This window comes from Octopus sinensis, linkage group LG9, assembly GCF_006345805.1.
Source record: "Octopus sinensis linkage group LG9, ASM634580v1, whole genome shotgun sequence".
In the NCBI taxonomy this organism is placed as follows: Eukaryota; Metazoa; Mollusca; class Cephalopoda; order Octopoda; family Octopodidae; genus Octopus; species Octopus sinensis.
This window is the reverse complement of record NC_043005.1, coordinates 14,854,363-14,878,295: the sequence shown is the minus strand read 5'-3', so window position 1 is coordinate 14,878,295 and position 23,933 is coordinate 14,854,363. Positions and strand designations below refer to the sequence as shown.

Genomic DNA, 23,933 nt, shown 5'->3' with positions numbered 1-23,933 from the left:
ATTTTTTAGTTAATCATTTTGTGAATTACTTTTCTTTTTCTTCACGCAAAATATCTTTATAAGAAGAAAAAGCAATATTAAAATTCGTATATATATAAAAGTGATTTTCATTGTTGTTTATGTTCGTGTTGTACTAAGCGACGTTCCTAAAACTCTTCGAATTCTTCCTTCAAATTTCTTCAAAAGTTTTCAATGAAAGCTGTAAAGATATTCTCAAAAAAGTTCCAGTTTATAAATGATAAATCGAAAGAAACTTTGAGCATTGTTATTCCAGAGGTATATCTCTAGTTTTATAATTATTATTCTCTTATTATTATTATTGTTTCTTTGAAATTAAATAGAATTGTCTGTTCCCCTTTTTTCGTACTGAACTTTATATTTGACTATTTGTAATTTATTTCTTTTGAGAATATACGGATTTTTGTCAGTGAACAGGTCGCGGTCTTAAGGCGACGAAAATATTTAGACAAATTAAACTTAAATGTTGAAGTGAATCGAACGGCTTTTGTGTGTTTCTTAATTGGCTCACAAACATCTTCCACGCTGCAATTGTTTACAATTAGAATTCAGTAAGAAAAATAAAGAACACAGTTTACGAAGTAAACTAAAAGAAACGAAAAGCAGGAACTCAGTAAATCTTTATATATAAAAGTGAAGTTGTGTGTCTGTCTCCTACGATTTAGATTCCTAACTACTCCCACATTTTGTGGTGCAGTTTAACCAAAACCGGGTATCTTATAGTCGTGATTCATATCGAGCCTTCTGGGTATTAGCGCGCGTCTACGATGAGTCTACGATTTTAAAAATAATTTACCATAATTTTTTTTCCATTTTAATGCATTTTTTCGGTATTATATAAGGGAAGTAACTCTCTAAAAATGTCTACGATGAGTCAACGATTTAATAAAAATTTACCATAATTTGTTTTCCATTTTTAATGCATTTTTTTGCTATTCTTTGGCTATAACTCTCTAAAAATGCTTATATAGTTATTTCCCTTACAAACCCGAGCAACGCCGGGGGATACTGCTAGTGAATAAATAAAATAAAAAGGCGCATATTGTTTTATGTATTGGGCCATTTACACAGTTTGCTTAGAAATGTATCTGTTGAGTATACAAAACTACATTCGAAATAAAGATTTACTTGGATATAGTCGCGACATCGTTCCAGTATACTGGTATTCTCTAAATTATCTTGGTACAAAAAAAAAAACAACTTATATTTTAATTACATAATGTCTAACTAAATACCAGAGGTCATATATTAATGCAGTTATAATTTTTCGTACTGCTAAACTTTTTGTAGGTAATTATTTTTCTATGTACATACAGGTATGTGTCCGCCCCCACCGACTTTTTTTTTTTTCATTTCTGAAAGATGCATATATTTTTATGAAATTTTCCAGAGATACGTTTCAGTTGGTGTAGTTTACGGTCCTATCGGAATTTGTTGTAAAAGTTCTTTTCCGGAGGGGTGAGTGAGGAGTTTTGGACAATTCACACATTTCGACTTTATTTCCTCACAACTCTCTCAAAAATGGATATTTTTCTAATAAAATTTTCATTGTATATGCTGTACGCAGTACGTCACCCTCCTTGGAGAGTTGAATACCGGGAGGTATATATATATATATATATATATATATATATATATATATATATATATATATATATATATATATATATATATATATATATATATATATATATATATATATATATATATATATATATATATATATATATATATATATATTACGTTTCTGTGTTTCAACTGCAGCCATGTTGGGGACCATCTCGAAGAGTTTTAGTCGAACAAATCAACCCTAAACTATTTTTTAAGCCTAGTACTTATTATATCGGTCTCTTTTTGTCGAACCGCAAAGTTACAAGGACAGAAGCACACCAACACCAGTTGTCAAGCAATGGTGGGGAACAAACAGATACACACACACATATCATCGTTTAACGTCCGCCTTCCATGCTGGCATGGGTGGGACGGTTTCACTAGAGCCAGCCAGGCAGAAACCTGCACTAGACATGTGTGACTGTTTTGGCAGGACTTTTACAGCTGGATGCCCTTTCTAACCAACCACTCAGCAGAATGGACTGAGTGCTTTTTACATGGCACAAGCACAAGCAAGGTCATTTTTGACAAGGTTTTTACAGCTGGATGCCCTTTCAAACACCAACCACTTTACAATGTGGACTGGGTGCTTTTAGCAGCACCTGCGCTGACAGGTCGTCAGGACAAAAAAAAATTTTCTAGAGGAGAAGGGGCATTGGAGGAGGTGATCTTGCTTGTGACAGATTATGTAAGGTTATAGTGAGACAGAGAGACAGAAACAGGTGTCTTGTAGACGAAGTACAAGGTTACCCAGCCAGAGAAAGATCAGGAATGAAGACAGAAACAGGTGTACTACGGCAAAGAAAATAGATGGCTATCCAACCTAAAGGAAGTGCAGGAGGAGAGACAGAGTGGGAGACAGCAGGATAGAGATGGTGGAAAAATGCCAGGCATACTCAAAAGGGACAGGGATCAGAATATAAATGGGATGGTTGAATAAAGAAAGAGAGAGATATTGATGGTGGCAACCTTGAGGTTCAAACACCATAATATAAGTGGCAGGATATTGTGAAGGAAGTGTGATTAAAGAGTGCAAGGGGGTGAGTGGAAAACAATTGGGTATATATAGAGTCGGGCTACTGGATAGTGATAATACAAAGGAACAGGGCTGTGAAGGCAGGATTGGAAAGTGGGAGCTAGGCATAGTGTATGAAGGAGGAAATGTGAGGAAGAGATGTGGAGATGCAGATTGGTTTATTGGGGTAGGGTGAGTGAAAAGTTTTCTTGTTATGTGAGGATGAAACACACAGGTTGGGAGCTAGCTAGCTTGGAAACGGGTAACACAGTGAGACAGGGCATGTGGGTGGAATGTACAAGTTGGGGGCTAACAGAGAGCAATGATACACTGGCACAGGGCCAAGGGAACAGGATTGGGGAGTGGGAGGTAAGCATAGTGCATGAAACGGAACTGTGAGGAAGAGATGTAGAGACGCTTGGTTTGTTGTGATAGAGCATGTGAGAAGTTTTCTTGTTAAGTATAGGTGGGACACAGCACTTCTAGAACTCAGTTTCACTGATATGGGCAGGTCTTCTCAATAACTTCATATCGCCAGACATCTTGGGCCATTGTCATTTCCTCTGTGAGGCCCAAGATCCTGAGATCAGTCCTTACCACTTAATCCTTCGTCTTCCTGGGTCTCCTTCTTCTGTGGGTACCATCCACTTTCAGTGATCAGCACTTCTTTATGCAGCTGTCCTCATTCATATGTATCTCATATCCAAACCAATGTAGTCTTCTCTCTTGTATGCTACATTTGATTCCTCTTATGCCCAACTTACCTCTCAATACATTTGCACTTTGCTATACATGTGCACTGATGTTGCACATCCAATGGAGCATACTACCTTCATTTCTCCTCAGTCTATGCATGTCTTCTGCATTCAGAGCCCATGTCTCACTACCATGGAGCATAGCCGTTCGCAAACAAGCATCATGTAGTCTACCTTTCACTCTGAGAGAGAGCCCTTTTGTTGCCTACAAAGGTAATTGCTCTCTGAACTTCCTCCACCCAATTCTTATTCTAGAAACAATACTTTCAGAGCGTCTTCCACGATTGCTAATTTGGTCACCCAGGTAATAGGAACTAACTATCTACACACACACACACACACAACAGGCTTCTTTTATTTTCCATCCATCAGATCTACTCAAGCCTTTGGTTGGCCTGAGGCTATACTAGAATACTAAGATGCCATGCAGTGGGACTGAACCCGGAACCTCATGGTTGGGAAGCAAGCTTCTTACCACATAGCCACACATGCATATGTGTATGTGTGTGAGTTGTACTCTTGTCTTCACGTGTTTCTTGGTTGTAAACAAAGGCCTTGCTGTTCATACAGACAGTGGTGTTTACTTGTAGTCCAGTGCAAAAGCATGTCCAGGCTTCTTGACATCTAGTACAATCTTTGTAAACCAATGGCTCGTTCAAATTGTGTTGTTTATTTCCAGTTCTCCCCATTACCATATCTAGGTTGTTTGGTGCTCAATAGACTGAGATTACTATCTTGCTTGGAAATAGGTAACGGTTAGCATCAGGAAGGGCATTCAGGTATAGAAAACACTGCTCCAATGTACTCTTGTCTAACCTATGCAAGCACTGAAAAGCAAACATTAAACAACAATGATGATGATAGTGATGATACACATGTTGATGACTTAGTATTGGAGTATTCAGTGTCTGTGTTTCATTACCATGTAACATCTCACTTCTAATGCATACTTTATACAGTCTGACTTTGCACCAAGAGAGACACCCTTTGTTACCAACAATGATAAACATTCCCTGAGTTTCTTTCTCCCCACTTCCCATCTCATACTCTGGTTCCTGTTGCTTTACTTTAACAATCACTTCTAGCCATCCATCTTCTCTGCCCACTATTGCTGACAATGAGGTCATTGTGGTAGTCTTTAGGCATCTCCTCCGTAGGATCCTGTCAGAAGCAACCATCATTAGATTTTAGCACTACTTATGTCTTCTCGATATCAAACTGATAATTGAATCTAAAACAGATGTCTGAAACAGTTGTACTTTCATTTCCAAGCTGTAATCACTGCCAGCTATTTCTATTCTGATAGCTACTTATGAATCCCTTTTCAGTTGATGGATCCAAATTATGGTTTCTATGTGTGGCCTTGTGCAGTTGTACTAGCACAGTATATCTGGTATTTCCAAGATGCGGTTAAAGGTAGAAGGATATTGGAGGTAAGATATCTTTCTTTGTTACTATAGCATATTCTTTGAGGCTAAGAAGTCAGTTTTTGTCCTGTCACTGAATTGTGCCTGTGACACAAGACACTTAACACTTGAATGTTTAACATTGTCTGCCCAGATTAAGCAGATCTATGTTCAAAAGCATTTCAACTATGGACCATTCCATTGTGCGATAGTTGAAAATCAGTGGTTCTCAATACCACGGGTGGTAGTGAGACCAAAGAAGGGCACTAGATGGCTCTGTGTTCCCACCCCATACAACTGCCCCACTTGTCAGTGGTGCATCCTCAGATTTAACAAAAGAGCTTGTACAAAAAGAAAACATTCTGAACTACGTTTCTTGAAGTTGACTTTACAAATTTTCAATTTTCTTTTCGAAACAAGAACAAAGAACAATAATAAATTGTAAAAAACCTCTAATGTTTATATAATGAAGATGGTCAGTAAATATTGGAAGAGATAATAGAAAATGGAAAGAAATGATACTAAACAAAAATGTCAACAACAGCAGCAAAGAAAACCAATAAGCAGAGGTGATGAAAAATGTATATACAAATATCTATCTATCTATCTATCTATCTATCTATCTATCTATCTGTCTGCTCAGTCGAAGTCGACTATCGGTTACTCGGATCAGTGTCCTCCAGTCAGTTCTATCCTGGGCCGCTTCTTTCAGACTGGCTATGTCCATTCCGGTATCACTCTTGATGGTGTCAAGCCAGTGGGTTCTTGGTCGGCCTCTTCCTCTCTTGCCGCTGACCATTCCAAGCATGATGTCCTTCTCCAGGGATTTTCTTCGCAGATGACCAAAATATGCCAATCCATGCTTGGTGATCCTAGCTTCTAACGACATTTTCGGCCTGATCTGCTTAAGAACTTCTCCATTGGTGAGCCTCGCTGTCCATGGAATCCGTAAAAGTCTTCTCCAACACCAAAGCTCGAATGCATTAATTCTCTTCTACGTATGTTTATGTATATACATATGTTTGAGGATGTGATTATTCTCATTTCAATCCTGTACCAGATTATGTCTTTAGTGTATATTCCTTGGATACTTTTGCTGCTAGTACACTGGGTAGATTAGTCAAGCTTCTTTACCACCAATAAATAAATATGTTGTTTTTTTCTTCATTTTTTTTTTATTAACTAGATATATAGTAGGGTCAGTTGGGCACTGTCTGTGAGAAAAACAGCACCATGATGCAATTCACTCTGCCAGAAATTTAGAAATGACATGCTATATTGCTTGGCATTCACGCTGGAGGCTCCAGTATGGGCATTTCAGAGTGTTTGGGTGTCAATCTGAGGAGAGTGCAGAGGATTTGGAAAGAGTTGGATGAGTCTAATGGTGATTACGAAGGTACGGCAGCTCAGAAAACTCACTCTGATTATTCTGATAAGAAAAGAACTCCTGAATTTGTTGGTGAAATCCAGGCTATGGTTGACAATAATCCCTCCAAGTCAATCACATCCATCTCCAGGGACATGTGAGTGTCTGAGTTTCTTATCAGGCATATAATGCATAAAGACATTTGGTATTCCTCTTACAAAATGAGAAAGGGCCAATTTTTATCCCAAGCCATCAAGGACAAGAAGAAAGACTGTGCTACGAAACTTTTGAATAAACTCAAGCATCCCCATCCAACCGAACATGCTTTAGTTTTTCTCAGATGAGAAAATTTTCTGCCAGGATCAGATGGTGAACACACAGAACAACCATTTGTTTGCCATGTCCCCAAAACGTACCAAGAGTGATAAAAATCAAACATCCAGTTAACATCATGGTGTTTTGACTGATCACTAGTGATGGCAATGTTATGCCTCCATTCATCTTCCCACACAGCCTCAGGCTCAATATGCAGGCCTACATCAAGTGCCTGAAGGAGGTAGTGCTACCCTGGGTCAAGAGGTTGGCTGCTGGAAGACTCTATGTCTGGCAACAGGACTCTGCACCATGTCACACAGGCAAGAGAACCCAGTCATGGCTGTCAGACAATTTCTGGGACCACCCCTAATATCTGGCCACCTAAGTCCCCAGACTGCAACCCCCTTGATTATTATGTGTGGGGCACAGTTGAGAGACCAACAAAACTCATTGTGACACCAAAGATGAAGGATTATGGCAGCATTCACCAACTTAGGTGACTGTTCAGAAGAGTTGCAGGAGATTCTGAAGCCGTCTGGAGGTCATGGTTGAAGCCGATGGGCGATTTTATTGAATAAATTTACTCCTTAGTATTTCAAGATATTTTATGTAATTTTGGTAAATACTAAGGTATTTTTTTGCCGATATTATTATTATTATTTATTCAAATCACTGCCTGGAATTGAACTCGCAATCTTGGGCTTAGTTACCCGTGCTCTTAATAGGCATATAGCGTAATGGTTAAGAGCGCAGGTTACTAACCCCAAGATTGCAAATTCAATTCCAGTCAGTACCTTGAATAAATAATAATAATAATATCGGCAAAAAAATACCTTAGTAATGAGAACCCAGGGTTGGGTTCAAAATTCTACTTGGACATCTGATGAAGGCTGGAGAGTAAATCAGTTGAAACACTGTGGTAACAACCAACAAGATGAGGACACATTCCTGTCCAATGTAAATAATGTGCTTTTATGCACAATGAGTCCATATGAAAGGTACTCTCAAGGTAAATACCATAGTATTCAGTATTGTAGCAAAACATCCTTGTTAAGATGGATATAAAGATTGCTTTTTGGGGATCTTTTCGGTTTGAACGGCAGTTTTTAACATAATTTCTAGGTAACTAAAAAATTTTAAACTTCATATACTGGTAGAATGTGTTTATAAAACATCTTTTTCTCTTGGCTTTATTGAGAAAGTTTTATAGTTTGTAAGATATATGTTGCTTTTTTACTTCAATTTCTGCAAGTTCAACCAATCAATGACATCTATTGAGGTAAAAAAGCATTCTGTGCCGTATGAATATGTCCCTTGTTTAAGAAACAGATTGGGTTTATTTACATTTGTGAAGAAAACAAGATACCCTTCCCCCACCCCTAACCCTAAAAGAGATTGAAATGCAATAGATCGAGTCTAGGGTCATAATTATGGGTGACAATTTCATGTGACACCGCTAGAAAAAACTGCCGTTCAAACCGAAAAGATCCCTTTTTTGTATTAATATTGCTTCTGTTGCTAAGAGTTAATTGATTAACTTCACTGTTATTATATTTCAGTTGAGTGCTGGAACTGCTTTGCCAGGAATTGTTGCAGCCAAATGCAAGGCAGAATCCGTGGTTCTCAGTGATAGCTTTTTATTACCTGACAGTCTGCAACATTGTAAGAATTGCTGTGCTGCCAATGAGCTCCCAGATTTACCAGTTATTGGTATTACATGGGGGCTTTTTTCACCTGACTTAATGAATCTTGCACCTGTTGATATCATTCTTGGTTCTGACTGTTTTTATAACCTGAAAGGTAACTCTTTGTTTATTATTTTGTTGTTTTTTATTGTTGTTGTTCTACATGAAGTTAAAATATTTAGACAAAGAATTGTTACTGTACTTAGCAGCATTGCTTCTGGTTCCTTACATTAGCAGTTCAGTGTTGTTGGAGTCAGCTTTGCCTTTCATCTTTTTGGGGTTAATAAAATAGGTACCGTGCCGGTGGCACGTTAAAAGCTCCAACCGATCGTGGCTGATGCCGGACCCCCCTGGCACCTGTGCAGGTGGCACGTAAAAAGCACCTACTACACTCGCGGAGTGGTTGGCGTTAGGAAGGGCATCCAGCTGTAGAAACTCTGCCAAATCAGACTGGAGCCTGGTGCAGCCCCTGGCTTCCCAGACCCCGGTCAAACCGTCCAACCTGTGCTGGCACGGAAAACGGACGTTAAACGATGATGATGATGATGATGATGTACCACTGGGGGTCAATGTAATCAACTCAGCCCCTCTTCCAAAACTGCTGGTTATGTGCCAAAATTAGAAAGAAAATTATGATATACAGCCCCACCCACAAAAGAAAAGCAAATTTGAACTCATTTGACTTCAGCAGGGTTTGAATTGAGAAAATAAAGGAAGATTAAGCATTGCACCGACTTGCTTATAAATATTTCTAACATCAGCACCAGCTTTGCATTTAGTGGGAGGGAAACATCCAAATACAACAACCTTAGTATTTGACTGTACTTTATTTTAGCTCTCTCTCACCAACTAGAAGAATAGAAGGCAAAAGTTCACCTCAACTGAAAATGTAAAAGAACATACTCAACATTTTGACCTGCCTGGCTAATAATAATGATGATTTCTTACCTAGGCACAAGGACAAAAATTTTTAGTGGTGGGGATCTGTTGAATATATCAATCCTAGTAGTTGACTGGTACTTTATTTTATCAACACCAGAAAGATGAAAGACAAAGTTGACTTTTAGAGGTTTGGATTCAGAACATAAAGAGTTGGAATAAACACAACTAGGCATTTTGTCTAGCGCTCTAATGATTCTTATTTCTTTACTACCCACAAGGGGCTAAACACAGAGGGGACAAACAAGGACAAACGGATTAAGTCAATTATATCAACCCCGGTGCGTAACTGGAACTTATTTAATCGACCCCGAAAGGATGAAAGGCAAAGTCGACCTTGGCGGAATTTGAACTCAGAACGTAATGGCAGACGAAATACGGCTACGCATTTCGCCCGGTGTGCTATCGTTTCTGCCAGCTCGCCACCTTCTATGATTCTTTAATGATTCTGCCAATCCACTAATAATTCTAATAGTTAATTGTATGTATATATATTTTGTTTTGGTTAACATTATCTCCAGAATTCCAATCAAAAATTGTTTGTTAATTCCAGACTTTGAAGACATTTTAGTAACAGTATCATTTATTTTGGAGAAGAACGGTGAATGCCAGTTTTGGTGCACTTACCAAGAAAGAAGGTAGGTTCTCATGATATTTTTAAAATGGTTTTTTGGTCATCGTACTGCGGCTATGCTGGGGTACTTCCTTCAAGAGTTACAGTCAATCATATCAGCTGTAATACTTATACCATATCAATAGAGATCAATATATTTTATCAATCTCTATTGAGATTGTGACGTATATTTGCCATTTAAATATGGCTAACCCCTAAGGGTGGATGCTACTGTAGTTTGTTGCCCCAGGAGGACACCTCCTCCAGCTGTGCCCTATCAGTATTTGCGAAGGGAAGCCATCCTTCCCGTCTCCAACTTAAGATACACACGGACTCGAGTTTCTAAATATTGATCCGTCATTGGCGTGTGACAATCACAGTTGTCAATGAAAAGTAGGTTCCCAATATTTATTATCTATTGAGATTGTTATTTTTTAAATAAAAGGTAACGGATGCGCATGTACACACATACAAATATGTTATGTTAAGCTCTTCATACTCTGTGAAACACAGACATCAACAACTTTTCTCATCTCTGGTCTGTCTTTTCTGCATCTCTCCTGTTGGGTCACTTCTTTTTCAGTTCTGCTTCAATATCCCACCTGTGTTTCCCGGAGGGGAAGTTTTCCTTTTTCCAGATCTTGGTTTTGAATTACCATTGATACTTCTGTAACCTTGCTTTTTGCTAGGTAGGTATGTTGGCCTACACAAACCCATTTTCATTTGTGAGATGAGGTGGTCCATATTAGTCTGGCCTCTATCTTTAGACCTGTCCAGCATTGGGGATCCTATCAGAAGATGACACTCTGCTGACATAGCTCAGGGTCACTGAGGCACACAAGCTACACACAACAAAGACTGGACCTTGTGAAGCTTGCTTCTTAACCACATGGTTCCAGGTTCAGTTCCACTGCATGACACCTTGGGCAAGTGTCTTCTACTCTGGCCTCAGGCCAACCAAAACCTTGTGAGTGGATTTGGTAGACGGAAACTGAAAGAAGCCCATAATGTATATGTTTATGTGAGTATGTGTTTGTTCCCTCACCATTGCTTGACATTTGATGTTGGTGTGTTCACATCCCTGTAACTTAGTGGTTCAGCAAAAGACACTGATAGAAGAAGTACTAGGCTTACAAAGAATAAGTCCTGGGGTCAATTTCTTTGACTAAAAATCCCTTTAAAGTAGTGCTCCAGCATGGCCACAGTCAAATGACTAAAACAAGCAAAAGAATACACACACAAAGTTTCCACCTACGAAATTGTATTCACAAGGCACAACCATGGTTGTGTGGTTAAGTATGGTTCAAGTTCAATCCCATGGCATGGCACATTGGGCAAGTGTCTTCCACTGTAGCCTCAGGTTGACTAATATCTTGCAATTGAAATTTAGTAGGAAGAAATTGCATGGAAGTCCAACCTTTATGTACTTTATCATCACTGATTTATTGCTCACTTTTCCATGCTTTCATGGGTCAAACAAAATTCATTGAGGCAGATTTTTCTTTGTCTGAATGCACCACCTTTCACCTACCCTTGCCAATCTCCATTGGTCAGGAATGTATTTCACAGAATATTAGAAATGGATGACACAACTTGTATGATATTTATTCACAACTATCATGTGGTGTCAAGACAAGGGAGATCCAAATACACATGAACACATATACATGTATCATGATCATCATTTAACTTGAGCTTTCTAAGCTGGCATATGTTGAATGACTTGACAATCTGCCAAGTCATAAGGCCATGTCAGCTTTGATATGGTTTCTGTATCTGGATGCCTTTTTTAATGCCAACCACTTTAGAGAGTATAATGGGATGTTTTTCATGCTACTGGCACTAGCAAGGTTTCTAAATCATCATTGTCATTGCTTAATGTCTGTCGCCCATGCTGGCCTTGGTAGGACAGTTTGGCAGAAGCCTGCACCAGACTTCTGTATCTGTTTTGGCAGGATTTTTACAGCTGGATGCCCTTCCTAACACCAACTACCAGCGCAGTGGACTGGATGCTTTTTAAGTGACACCTGCACTGACAGGGTCACCAAGTAACTTGCAAGACGAAGGGAGGTGGCAAGTGCCAGAGCATACCCTTGAGGTTCGAAGATCATAATATAAGTGGCAGAACATTGCCAAAGGAGCATGATTAGAAAGTGGGGAGGGGAATGCAGTGAGGGGTGAAAATTTGGGTATATAGAGTGGTGGGGCCTACCAAATAGCAATGATACTGAGAAACAGGGCTGTGAGGATAGGAGTGAGAGGTAAGCATAGCACATGAAGGGGGAAATGTGAGGAAGAGAAGAGATGTAATTTGGGTTGTTGAGGTAGAGTGTGAAAAGTTTTCTTGTTACATGTAGGTGGAACCCACAGTGCTTCTAGAATTCAGTTTTGTTGATGTGGGCAGGTCTTCTCAAGAACCTCATATTGTCAGACATCATGGTCCATTGCCATTTCCTCAGTGAAGCCCAACATCCTGAGATTGGTCCTTACCACTTCATCCTGTCTTCCTGGTTCTCCTTCCACAGGTACCATCCACTTTCAGTGAATGGCTCTTCTTTATGCAGCTGTTCTCAGTGTGTGTGTGTATATATATATATACAGTGTACATTTAAACACATAAGAGGTATCTGTCATAGGATTCCTGGCACACTAGAAGGAACAGCTAAAATCCAAAACCACTATTAGGGATAAACCTCAAAGGGAATGAAAAATAAAAACATTTACCATCTATATCCTGGACCATGGTTTCTGACTTTTTTTAGCAAATAAAATAATTTGCTAGGTGAAGTCTTCATCAACATGTACGCCTAGATTAAACATATAAGTACAAAGCAATTCAACAAGTGCCCCGTGCTTATATATTATAATTTTTCAAATCCACCACACAAGATAGATGGTAAATGTTTTTTTATTTTTCATCCCCTTCGAGGTTTATCCCTAATAGTGGTTTTGGATTTTGGCTGTTCTTTCTAGCATACCAGGAATCCTATGACGGATACCTCTTATGTGTTTAAATGTACACTATATTTATATGAATAATATATAGTCTATTGACTAATTTTTCTACATGCTAGGCCACTGGTAGTAAAAATTTCTTAAATTTTTATTACCCTGATATTATTAATTATATATATATATATATACAGAGAGAGAAGGAGGAAAGCAAAAAGAAAATGCTCTACTTGTCTACACAATGATATTGCTTGGATAGTGATGACATTTGGTATCCCTACTAGAGTAGATAGAAAGGAAACTGATTCTACAGACTTGCATTTTTTTTTCCTTCTAGCAGCTGTTAATACTTCTGTGGCAACCTTGAAGAAAGACAACAACTTGCTGCACTATCAAAGTGACTAGTGCATTCCTTACTTTGCCAAAAACTTCCAGCAGCTATTGCTGAGTCTAGCTGCTTTCTCTACTGTCATATTTTTGATGGCATTTTCAACTGTGTAGCTGCCAATTCCAATACTTGGTCCCTTGTCTCATTCAGCAACCTTTCTGTATCTTTCGTTTTGGGATTTGGTTTGCAAGATTCATTAACGAAAGGAATGCAGTGTAAATAATGGACAGAGTCAAGACTATTGAAAAGGTTGCAAGAGACAATGAAAATAAGAAATAAGTGGAAATTTTACCGGTGAGTGTGTTACATTATAAGGCACAAAAAGAAAATGACTCTCCCCAGACAACAGAATTTCTGTATCTGCTTCTCATAAAGGGCAAGTACAGTGTTCATTACATATACACTTTTCATCAATGATATTCTGATTCATACCAACACACTTCTTTACAGTGTAGAAAACCGCTTACTTTCAGCTTCTAAATGCCTGATGCTTTGCCTCTCTCCTACCTCTACCTTTTATGGTTTCTTGCTCCCCACTTTCTCAGCTTGTTTTAGCTTTTGCCTCTTTTACATCAGCTCTTTAGTTAAAACCTTGGTTCATCCACTAATCTGGTATGCAGCTCTGTTAGTCTCTATTTCCTCCCACTTTTTGTCATAAACAGCACCAAGTACTTCTTTGAAACTACATCTGGATTAGGGATCTTTCAGCTTCCATACATAAGTACCAGTTGAGCACTGGGGTCAATGTAATCAACTGAGCCCCTCTTTCAAAATTACTGGCTTTTAACTCTTCTAGACTATATTAATTAGTACATTCTTCAAAAGGCAAAGACATAGTATTCACAACTCTCTCTATCCCATTCTTAATAGTATGAATTCTATCTGGCTAGCATATTAACCTGAGTGGTAACAGATTAGGTGTTGGTTGATCAAACAATTGGATGCTCATGTCAAAATCAAATGGGAGAGTACATTCCAGTAGGTACTTAACTCACATTTTGTTTAAACTAGTAGGGTGTGACATGAGGTAGATTTGGTTTCTATTTCTAACAGACCAAGCAAACATAAGTCTCCTCATTGTTTTTTTTTTTTTTCCTTCAGGACAGTGTTGGACAAATGTTTAATTGGAGTATACAATTGTACTATCATGACTTCTCAAGGCAGACAATAACTTTAAGAAATTTTTCATGAAGCTCCTCCCTTCCTAATCATGTGGTTTTGGGTTCAGTTCCACTGTCCATCACAGGCTAACCAAAACCTTGATTTGGCAAATGGAAACTGAAGGAAGCCAATTATATATGTTTGTGTATACCCATCTTAAAAATCACATGATGGTTGCAAATAAGCATCATTAGCATACAAGTGATGTTGATTTCCAGTCTTCAGTGGAAATGGCCATGGGGAAATATTACCTTACTTAGAAACTGGTGAGTTTTGGCAGCAGGAAGGACATCTGGCCAACGAAACTCTGTCTCAATGAATTCTGTGTGACCCATGCAAGCATAGAAAAGTGAATGTTAAAACAACGAGGATGAAAGAAATTTAATTTTTGCCAACTTAACAGACTTGGTTTAGATCATTCATAGCAGCTATTATACAGCTCTAGTAACTTTTTTCAATAATTGCCCTTCATTTTAAATTTTCAGCTCAGACCAATCTATAGAACCTCTACTGAAACACTGGGATCTGAATTGTAGTCAAGTATCTCTGGCTGAATTCCAAGCTGATGGTCCAGACATTGCCAATTCAGGCCTCCCAGGAAATCATACCATTCAAATGCTGAAGATATTTAAGAGAAAGCCTAAGATTGGATGAAGCTGCTTCTTTGATTACCCACTTCTGCAATCATATTACTGTCAATTTTACAGTACAATACTGCAAATGGTGACAACAAACTATCTGCAAGTTTTACTTGAAAGACAGACAAGGGTTAGCAACAAGAACATCTAGCCATAAAAATCCTACACTCTTCTCCATCTAACCCATGCTAGCATGGAAAAAAAAACAGATGTTAAACCAACAAATGAATGAATATGACCAGGATCTTGGATTATCACAATTTGCATCAGGCTATGGAATGGTGAAATAGAGAGATATTTAGATAGGTAAGTACTATGAATACACTTGCCACAATGGGAAAATCTTGGATTTGTGGAACAAAAGATAATCATTAAATTAATAATGGATATGTTTGAAAAGAGAAAAAAAAGTGTTTATCACCTGCCCGTTTCTTAGTGTGTGTTCAACTCCAAAGTGGCAGAGGAATAACCATTCAACTGCAAAATGGTTTAAATCCAACAGGTTGTTAGCATTCAACCACGAAGAGGATTAAGTGACTGAATCTCCTACTAAACCAATGGTAGTGACTAATGTTGGAATGTGCCTCAAATAACAATACAAGAGACTTCTGGAATCAACAAAGAAGCCTCTACATAGTCACCGACCAGCTAGATATAGCTGCCATATCTCCCTTATACCATCATGAAAGAAAGGAAGGATAATGTATGTAGTTTTGTGTGGGGTTGAAATGAGGTCATAGCTGGAGCACTTTTAAGGTTAAAAAACAATTTTCAGATAAAAATTGTTTGAATTCAGCACAAACATTTCTCAATTATACAAGCCCTGCCCCATTCCTTCCATAATTGTACATACCCAATCTAGTAGAGTGCCTTATCAATCAAGAGATTGTTGACAACAGATTATGTACTTTCAGTGTGTTCAATCTATGAACAAGATTGAACTTAGGGTAGATCCTTATATATGACTGCATTGCCGGTGGCACGTAAAAAGCAACATCCGATCGTGGCTGTTTGCCAGCCTTGTCTGGCACATAAAAAGCACCCACTACACTCATGGAGTGGTTGGCGTTAGGAAGGCCATCCAGCCGCAGAAACATTGCCTGATCAGACTGGGCCTGGTGCAGCCTTCTGGCTTCCCAGACCCCAGTTGAAGTGTCCAACCCATGCCAACATGGAAAGCAGACACTAAATGATGATGATGATTTAAAGTATAGTATTGGTCAGACTTAATACATGTCTCTTTATACAGAAATTGGCTGTATTTTTACTATGGTACTTATGACTAAATGGGAATCAAACCACCATATGTTTGGTGTTACCAAACTGAGCAGTGCAGCTTCTAGACATGTTCATGTAATGTAACTTGGTAGACATATGTAACTGATTGCATTAAATGTTAATGAGGCTAGATTTTGTTTCTAGTCTACCACCATACAGTAAATATGCTATGAGGTTTCATTGCATTGGTAAGGCTGAACGTCTGCAGTCAGCAAGTGCTTAAGGAATTATGAGTAATCTCTCTATATATAAACGGCAGTTTGTCTCTGTGTGTCTGTTAGGTTGTACCCTCACCCTGACCACGGCTTTCAACCGATTCTGATGAAACTTGACACACACATAGCCCAATGTCATAATTCAAAACTAACGCAGCCAAAATTTTGAAAAGTTCCCCCAGTTCTGAAAAAAATCGATAAATTCGACATGGGGTCGAGAAACACAAACCACAGACTGTCTAGGGGACGCAACTCGACCTTTTTAACTAAAAAAAAATTTACCATCATTTTTTCCCCCCATTTTTTGGCTATAACTCTAAAAATGCTTTATAGTTATTTCCCTTACAAATCCGAGCAACAACGGGCGATACTGCTAGTTAAAGAACAAAAGAAAGCAACACATTTTAGCTTGTTTTTAAAATTTATTAAATTTTGGATAAAATTTCCAACTGTATTTTTCTTCAGAAAATTGAAGTTTTTCTAGTAAGGCAATAATGAGAACAATCCATTCAAGGCTGTCATTTGTTTCTCCTCCACACACCTAATAAACAAAACGGTTAAATAACAAGTATATCCATACGATGGTGTTTGTGTCTTTTTTATTTCTTTATTACCAAACAAAATCACTTAAGCTTATTGAAAAGGAAACAAATTTACCCAATCAACACAATTCATATAATTATAAATAAAATATGTTAAGTCATATATATGTATATATAACAAAAATATTTTAATTAAATTTCGTACAAATCTACTGGAAACTATATTGCTTGATCAAAATGAATTTTTAAGAGAGCCTGAAGTGTAGTGTAGCTTGTGAAAGTCTTGGTAACAAGCCAAATTTGTAGATATTTAATGATAGGTACATCTATAAAAAAAACAATCTTAAATACATGAGAAATAAAAATGGTCAAATTTTTTTAACACTGGACAACAAGAGTGTATGGAATGGTGAGACTAAGCATTACCAACTATTGGAGTAGTCAAATATTTGCCATTTTTATTCCTGCCGTTCTTTAAGACAACTTATTCCCTATCATTTCACATTTCCAATGACTTATCAATTCTGAAGGTTTGAAAATGCTAAATATTTAATTCAGGTTAAACACCATATATGGACAGGCTGAGAGAAAAATTGAAATGTATTTATCCCTACAAACACAGACAGTTAATTGAACAAAAACAATGGAGAATTAACTGCCCTGTCCAAATAAAAGACGGTATGAATGAACAAAACAAATGGATTTGTAACCCAATATCTTTTCACATTTTGATGTAATATAAATTAGGAAGGAGAGAAAATATTTTTAAAGAAATAGAAGCACAACTGTTTTGTGATGTTAACAAATGCTGCACTTAATGCATCCCAAAAAATAAGGCATCAGTGTCCAAGACTTTGGACGTATGAGTTTAGATTTAGTGGTGGTAGGTAAAGACCCTATAAGGCCACACTCAGTCATAAAGACTTGTTTTAAGGCAACTGTTGAAGTAGCACATACAATTATTGAGATCCACAAGATATGTGTAAAATGAGTGTGTATTTAGGCACAAGACCAGAGAACAACAACTTCTATGTTCATGTTGGTCTAAATGTCATTAGCAGCAAAAGCAAACTGGTTTCTACTGACAAAAATCAAACTACTCTTGGTTTACTGTGGGCTAATTTTTCTACTGTGTGTATACCAGGCAGAAGGCTAACTTTTGTCTCTTGTAGGTGGGGAAATTTAGTCAATTGAATTGTCCTACAGCATATTACTGGTACTTTGTATTGCCCTATACATTGTTACAATTTCAATGAAGAAAAAAATACTGGCAAATTTAATACTGCTCGCTCCACTTTCTTTTTTTTGCTTTTGTTTTAAATAATGAAAAGAATATATTTTCAAATGCAACCATAAAATATAATTAACATACATCCTTTGTAGATATCTTTCTCACATAACATAATACAACCTGAATTTACAGATTATCTTTGATAAAGAATGTCACTGAACATTTCTCAATAATCTATGGACATGATTAATTTTTATGAGACCTGTTATATGCTTTTTTTTTTTTAGAAAAAAATAAACTAAAACAAAATTAGCTTTAACAACCTGCAAAAAATCTTCACAGATATGGTTAAGGGACAAACTGACAACTTGCTTGGTGCTTTTTTTTTTTTGTTTTTGCATTCAACAAATGTTTTAAATATAAGATTGATTCTTCTTTTGCATCAACATTCAAGTAAGGATTCTTCAAACCACTTGATTATATATATATATATGTGTGTGTGTGTCTCTATAGATCATGTATATATATATATATGTGTGTGTGTGTGTGTGTGCATTCATCATATTCCTTTTAGTTTAACAGGAGAATAATGGCTCCAACAATGGCAAAAGAGAAATTTCAATTCATCCATTCACTAACTCGGATCTTAAAAAGAGAAAGTGACTAATTTTTCAGTCAATCGTTTAAGAGTTTGATAGGGAAATTATTCACCAATAAAAGTTTTTTAAAATATGTAAAGAATTACTTGATCTCTACACAGAACATAATGAAGGATATCATCTCACCCCAACTTTTTAGCTATATTTATCCTCTGTGTACTTTTATAGCCGTGAGTTGGTGCTGTTTTGGGAGGTGGGGAATGATATATTTGTTCTGTATGCTCTTTTTCTTCTTTTCCTTTGCTCTGTTAAGTTCTCTTCTTGACCCTTTGATGTAATGCTTGTGGCATCTTAATGCCCTAATGCCCATTTACACAACTGTCTTTATTTGAAGAGAGAGAACGTAAACTATTTGCAATTTCTCTGCAACAGAAAAATAAAATAAATATATATATAATAATAATATTAGGGAGTATATCCAAACTTACAGGGAAAAAATTAGATTTAGGATTAAATCAAATTTCACAGTATAAATATAAATTAAATTAGAGATAAAACCACTATTAGGCAACTCAAACAGTGATAGACGTAAACCAAAACATTAAAAAAAAATATATATATAATATATAAAATTTAAATTATTAAAATTTATATTTATAAACTTTAAGCTTTTTTTTTTAACTAACCAAAAAGTATAAAAAAGTTAAATATAATATAAGTTTTCTCTCTAATTTAATTTAATTTTTTTATATATATATATATATATACACACACACACACACACACACACACAAATATGTATACTTTGCAAACGAACATTTTGAAATCCCAAGAATATCAACCCATTCAGTAAACAGGAAATATTAATGAAACCAATATAGAAAGTTCAAAAAATTGTTTGAGTTGACGGATATGGAATACTAATAGAAGATTGTAATTTTCCAGAATTAACCTTAACTTAAGGTTAATTCTGGAAAAATTATTTATGTTTCAATCTCCAATCAACATATTCCTAGATATGTACATGCATACTGACTGAATTCTCACACTAAGCACCTTTATTTCTGAAATGAATGCAATAATATCTATATCTATCTCCAGTAGGCCAAATGATGGATCAAAAAAAAAAAACAAAGGTTTCCTTAGCTGTAGATATTTGAGAATAGGACCCCTGATAAAAATCAAAAATAAAGCATAGGCATAAATATATACACTAAAGATGAGATTAATTAATCCAGAAAATTATGAACTTAATATTTTTGAAATGTTCTCAAAGTCTAAAATAAGTGAGAGAATATAACCCTTAGTACAAATAATCTACAGGGCTTTGTACTTATCTCCAGTTTTCATAATGTAAAACAGATGAGGGATATAAACTGCCAATCAACTGAGGAGTAACCTCTGATATAGGAGGAATAAAACTAAGCACTCTTTCACTCCAAATAAAATTTTAAAATTTAAGCAATCACTCGTGAAGTGTTACTTAACCCTTTTGTTACTATATTTATTTTGAGATGCTCTGTGTTTCTTTCAATTACTTCAAATATAACAAAGAATTTAGTAAAATAACTTAGTTACCATTCAGTTAGTGTTAGGAACATAAATTGTGACTAAGGTTTGGTGGAAGATTTTAATTCAAAACTTATGAAAACAAGACATTTATACTCAGAGCCAGAGCTGGTTTCAGCCGGGTTGGTAATGAAAGGGTTAAAGGTGGTACTATATATATATAGGCGTAGTAGTGGCTGTGTGGTAAGTAGCTTGCTTACCAACCACAAGGTTCCAGGTTCAGTTCCACTGCGTGGCACTTTGGGCAAGTGTCTTCTATAGCTGAAAGAAGCCAGTCGTATCTATGTGTATATGTCTGTGTCTGTTTACGTCCCCGTAACTTAGCAGTTCGGCAAAAGAGACCGATAGAATTAGTACTAGGCTTACAAAGAATAAGTCCTGGAGTTGATTTGCTCGACTAAAGGTGGTACTCCAGTATGGCTACAGTCAAATGACTGAAACAAGTAAAAGAGTAGGTAAGCAGCCTGAGTTAATTGTAGAAAGCCATGAATACAAACCACTAATCTCTCAGTTGTCCACTACCCTACTCCTTGAACTTAATCCTTCAAAAGTAAAAGCAACTTCTACGAGGGGGTACCCAAAAGTAACTGGAAACATCCCCTGTAGTAGGCATATTACGCCTAATTAACAGCATGTTGTGCTGAGTTCAAATCCTACAATGGAACTAATCAGAACTAATCAAGTATAAAAGGATACAAGTGTAATGTATTATTGAATAAGATTTTTACAGTCATAAAGCTAAACAATTTGTTTTTGTTTCAAAGGACAAGGACCAATTGTGGTGAAACAGAATCCTTCCTCCATCCCAGAACTTTTTGGGCTAACCAAGAGAAGATAAAAGGAAAAATTTATCCTAGCAGGGATTCAGACATACAACACAAAGAATGCCAACCAAATATTGCAAGACATTCCGTCTGTCCCTAATAATAGTTGCTAGCCTAAGCCCAAGGTTTAAAATCTGAGTGGGATTAGTTAATACAATATACCTCAGTATTTGACTGGTACTCTTTTACTGACCTAAGGGGGACGAAGGGCAAAGTTGACCCCAAGAGGATTTAGTCTCAATGTACTCTTACTCTCTTTTACTTGTTTGTCATCTGAATGCGGCCATGCTGGAGCACCGCCTTTAGTCAAGCAATTCGATCCCGGGACATATTCTTTGTAAGCCTAGTACTTATTCTATCGGTCTCTTTTGCCGAACTGCTAAGTAACGGGGACGTAAACACATCAGCATCGGTTGTCAAGCAAACACAGAGACACATACATATATATACATATATACGACAGGCTTCTTTCAGTTTCCGTCTACCAAATCCACTCACAAGGCATTGGTCGGCCCGGGGCTATAGCGGAAGACACTTGCCCAAGATGCCACGCAGTGGGACTGAACCCGGAACCATATGGTTGGTTAGCAAGCTACTTACCACACAGCCACTCCTGCGCCTAGAGTAGCATAACTAAATATTTTAAGACATTTACAGAGACGCTCTCAAACAATTCACTCTATCCAACAACATGGACACAGAGATGCATATTTTGATTGAAATGTATAGTCAATGAAAATGATATTAGTACAGGACATGATTATTTTCTTGGTCCCCAGATTGATGAAACACCAAAGTTAAATCTGATAGACATTTTGCCTATTTAATAAAAATAGTAATAATTATAATAATAAAAGTAAACTTACTTTGATAAATAGAAAAATATATAACCAGAATCCTGACGAGTGTTTTGTACTTCAGTTTCGTTAGTTAACCGTACTTCTTTGTCGTCAAAGGAATACCATTTATTGGTCTGTAAATCTAAAACCTCACTTAAATAGTGTCCTGATGTGAAATAAAAGGAATAATAAAGAAAAAAACATTTAGACATTTAAAAGAGAAAAGAAAAGTATATGCAACTCTGACATATCTTGCGCTTATTTTATCAGCCGGTGAAGTATAAAGAGCAAAGGTGACCTGGAAGAATTTGAACTCAGGCTGTTAAGAGATGTGACTAATGACTAAATACTACTCCCAAATATCATAACAAGTAGATGTTACACATTTCATCAGTTATCCTGTTTGCATCATAACTTCAGCCTCTGGTCAACAAATAGAAAATATGTAACCTTAAGAGGCCATCGACACAGAAAAGAAGCCCTTCTGAGTCCAACACCTCGTATTCTCCACCATCTTCCTCAATGTCCATTCTTTGATGTGTCTCAACCAATTTTATGGCTTTCTCAGACATCATAAAAGTTATTAATTTTTAGAAATTGTTTTCTTAACCCTTTAGTGTTTAAACTGGCCAAATCCGGCCCAATATATTCCACATGTTTTATATTCAAACTGGCGATATCTAGCCTCTCACACCTAACCTACAATGTCATTTTAAAAATAAGTAATCACATCATTGAAACCTCAAAGCTGTAAGATGATCCAGGATTAATTCAAAACAATTTGAGTGAAAAAGTATTACATTTAACAGAGTAATCTGAACACTAAAGGGTTAAACCAGTTATTTAGTTATTTCTGTTGTACTCAGCCCAGTGTATCTACACTGGGCTGAGTACAATAGAAATACATACACTTACTCTCGGGTACATAGATATGTAATTTCTTTTAGATATTAGAAGATATAATAATAAAGTTCCTAACAGCAGAGGCACAAGGCTTAAAATTTCGGAGGGGTGAGAACAGTCTATTACATCAATCTCAGAACTTAACTGGTACTTTATTTTACTGACCCTGAAAGGATGAAAGCAAAATTAACAAGGAGAAAGAGGGGAAATGGGTTTGAACCTAGAATGTAAAGACCCACAAAGCATCTTGTTCAACACTAATGATTAGGCCAATCCATGACCCTGGCACTTAATGCTGCCAGTCTACTGACCAAGTGGGTCTCACCATTATGTGAAAATAAAATGTGTAAGATCAGAGAGTATATCAAAGATGTTCTAAGCTTGAATTTCTTGGTATCAAGCAGATAAAAAATTAATGCTTCCGTGGGTAGGAAAGTATTCAGTCTTCAACATTCTTGGGTGAATTGGTACTTCTTAGTAGTTTGGTGAAGAATTACAATTTCCATCATCTCTAAAGATGGTCTTCAACTTAATTTACACCATATTCCTGGCAAATAACTACTGCCGGCTTTATGTGACTCTTCACCTACCCCAATATTAATTTAACTGCAGTTGCTATAAAAACTAATGTGTCTTCTGCCAGAATGTGAGGGAAGTTGTTCCAAATGAAAAGTGTCAGCCCGACTATTTCAACCTGGCCATGGTGAAATGAGGTATTTGAGATTAACTGTACACATTATTGTCATCTATTGATAACTTACACTCATGTCTGTCGTCTTGTTGAAGACAGGTCTGCCACATGTCTCATTCCATCAGCAACATTTGCAGTTCCACCGCCTTCTTTCCGAGTTTTGACAATAGTTTTCATAGGAGATATGGCTCACCTTCCTATGGATTGCTTAGCAGTTAATGGCATGGCACACCAAATACACAATGAAATGACTTGCAGTGGACTTGAAAAAGACCTATGAGTTGTAAGTCCAATATGTTATTTATTTGATCCAATTTTACATCTTAAATCAAAGGCTGAGTCAAAGAATTAAACAGTAGCCAAGTTGGACATTTAGAACA

The 23,933-nt window shown here is 36.9% G+C and overlaps 2 protein-coding genes across 2 annotated transcripts in view; one reads left to right on the top strand and one right to left on the bottom strand.

Moving 5' to 3' along the window:
* The first annotated feature begins 139 nt into the window (after positions 1–139).
* On the top strand, positions 140–16,378 carry LOC115215882 (methyltransferase-like protein 23). Its single transcript, XM_029785228.2, has 5 exons — positions 140–276; positions 4,728–4,832; positions 8,046–8,286; positions 9,664–9,748; positions 14,710–16,378. The coding sequence occupies exons 1-5, from the start codon at positions 193–195 to the stop codon at positions 14,876–14,878; spliced, it is 684 nt and encodes a 227-aa protein (XP_029641088.1). The 5' UTR covers positions 140–192; the 3' UTR covers positions 14,879–16,378.
* A 379-nt stretch (positions 16,379–16,757) lies between these two features.
* Positions 16,758–23,933, bottom strand: part of LOC115215704 (ubiquitin carboxyl-terminal hydrolase 37-like) — a 56,903-nt gene continuing 49,727 nt past the window's right edge. Inside the window, exons 22-23 of the mRNA XM_029784990.2 lie at positions 21,987–22,125; positions 16,758–19,150 (exon numbers count right to left, since the gene is read on the bottom strand). Coding sequence (XP_029640850.1) covers positions 19,087–19,150; positions 21,987–22,125 — 203 coding nt within the window. The 3' untranslated portion in view covers positions 16,758–19,086. The remainder of the gene's footprint in view (positions 19,151–21,986; positions 22,126–23,933) is intronic.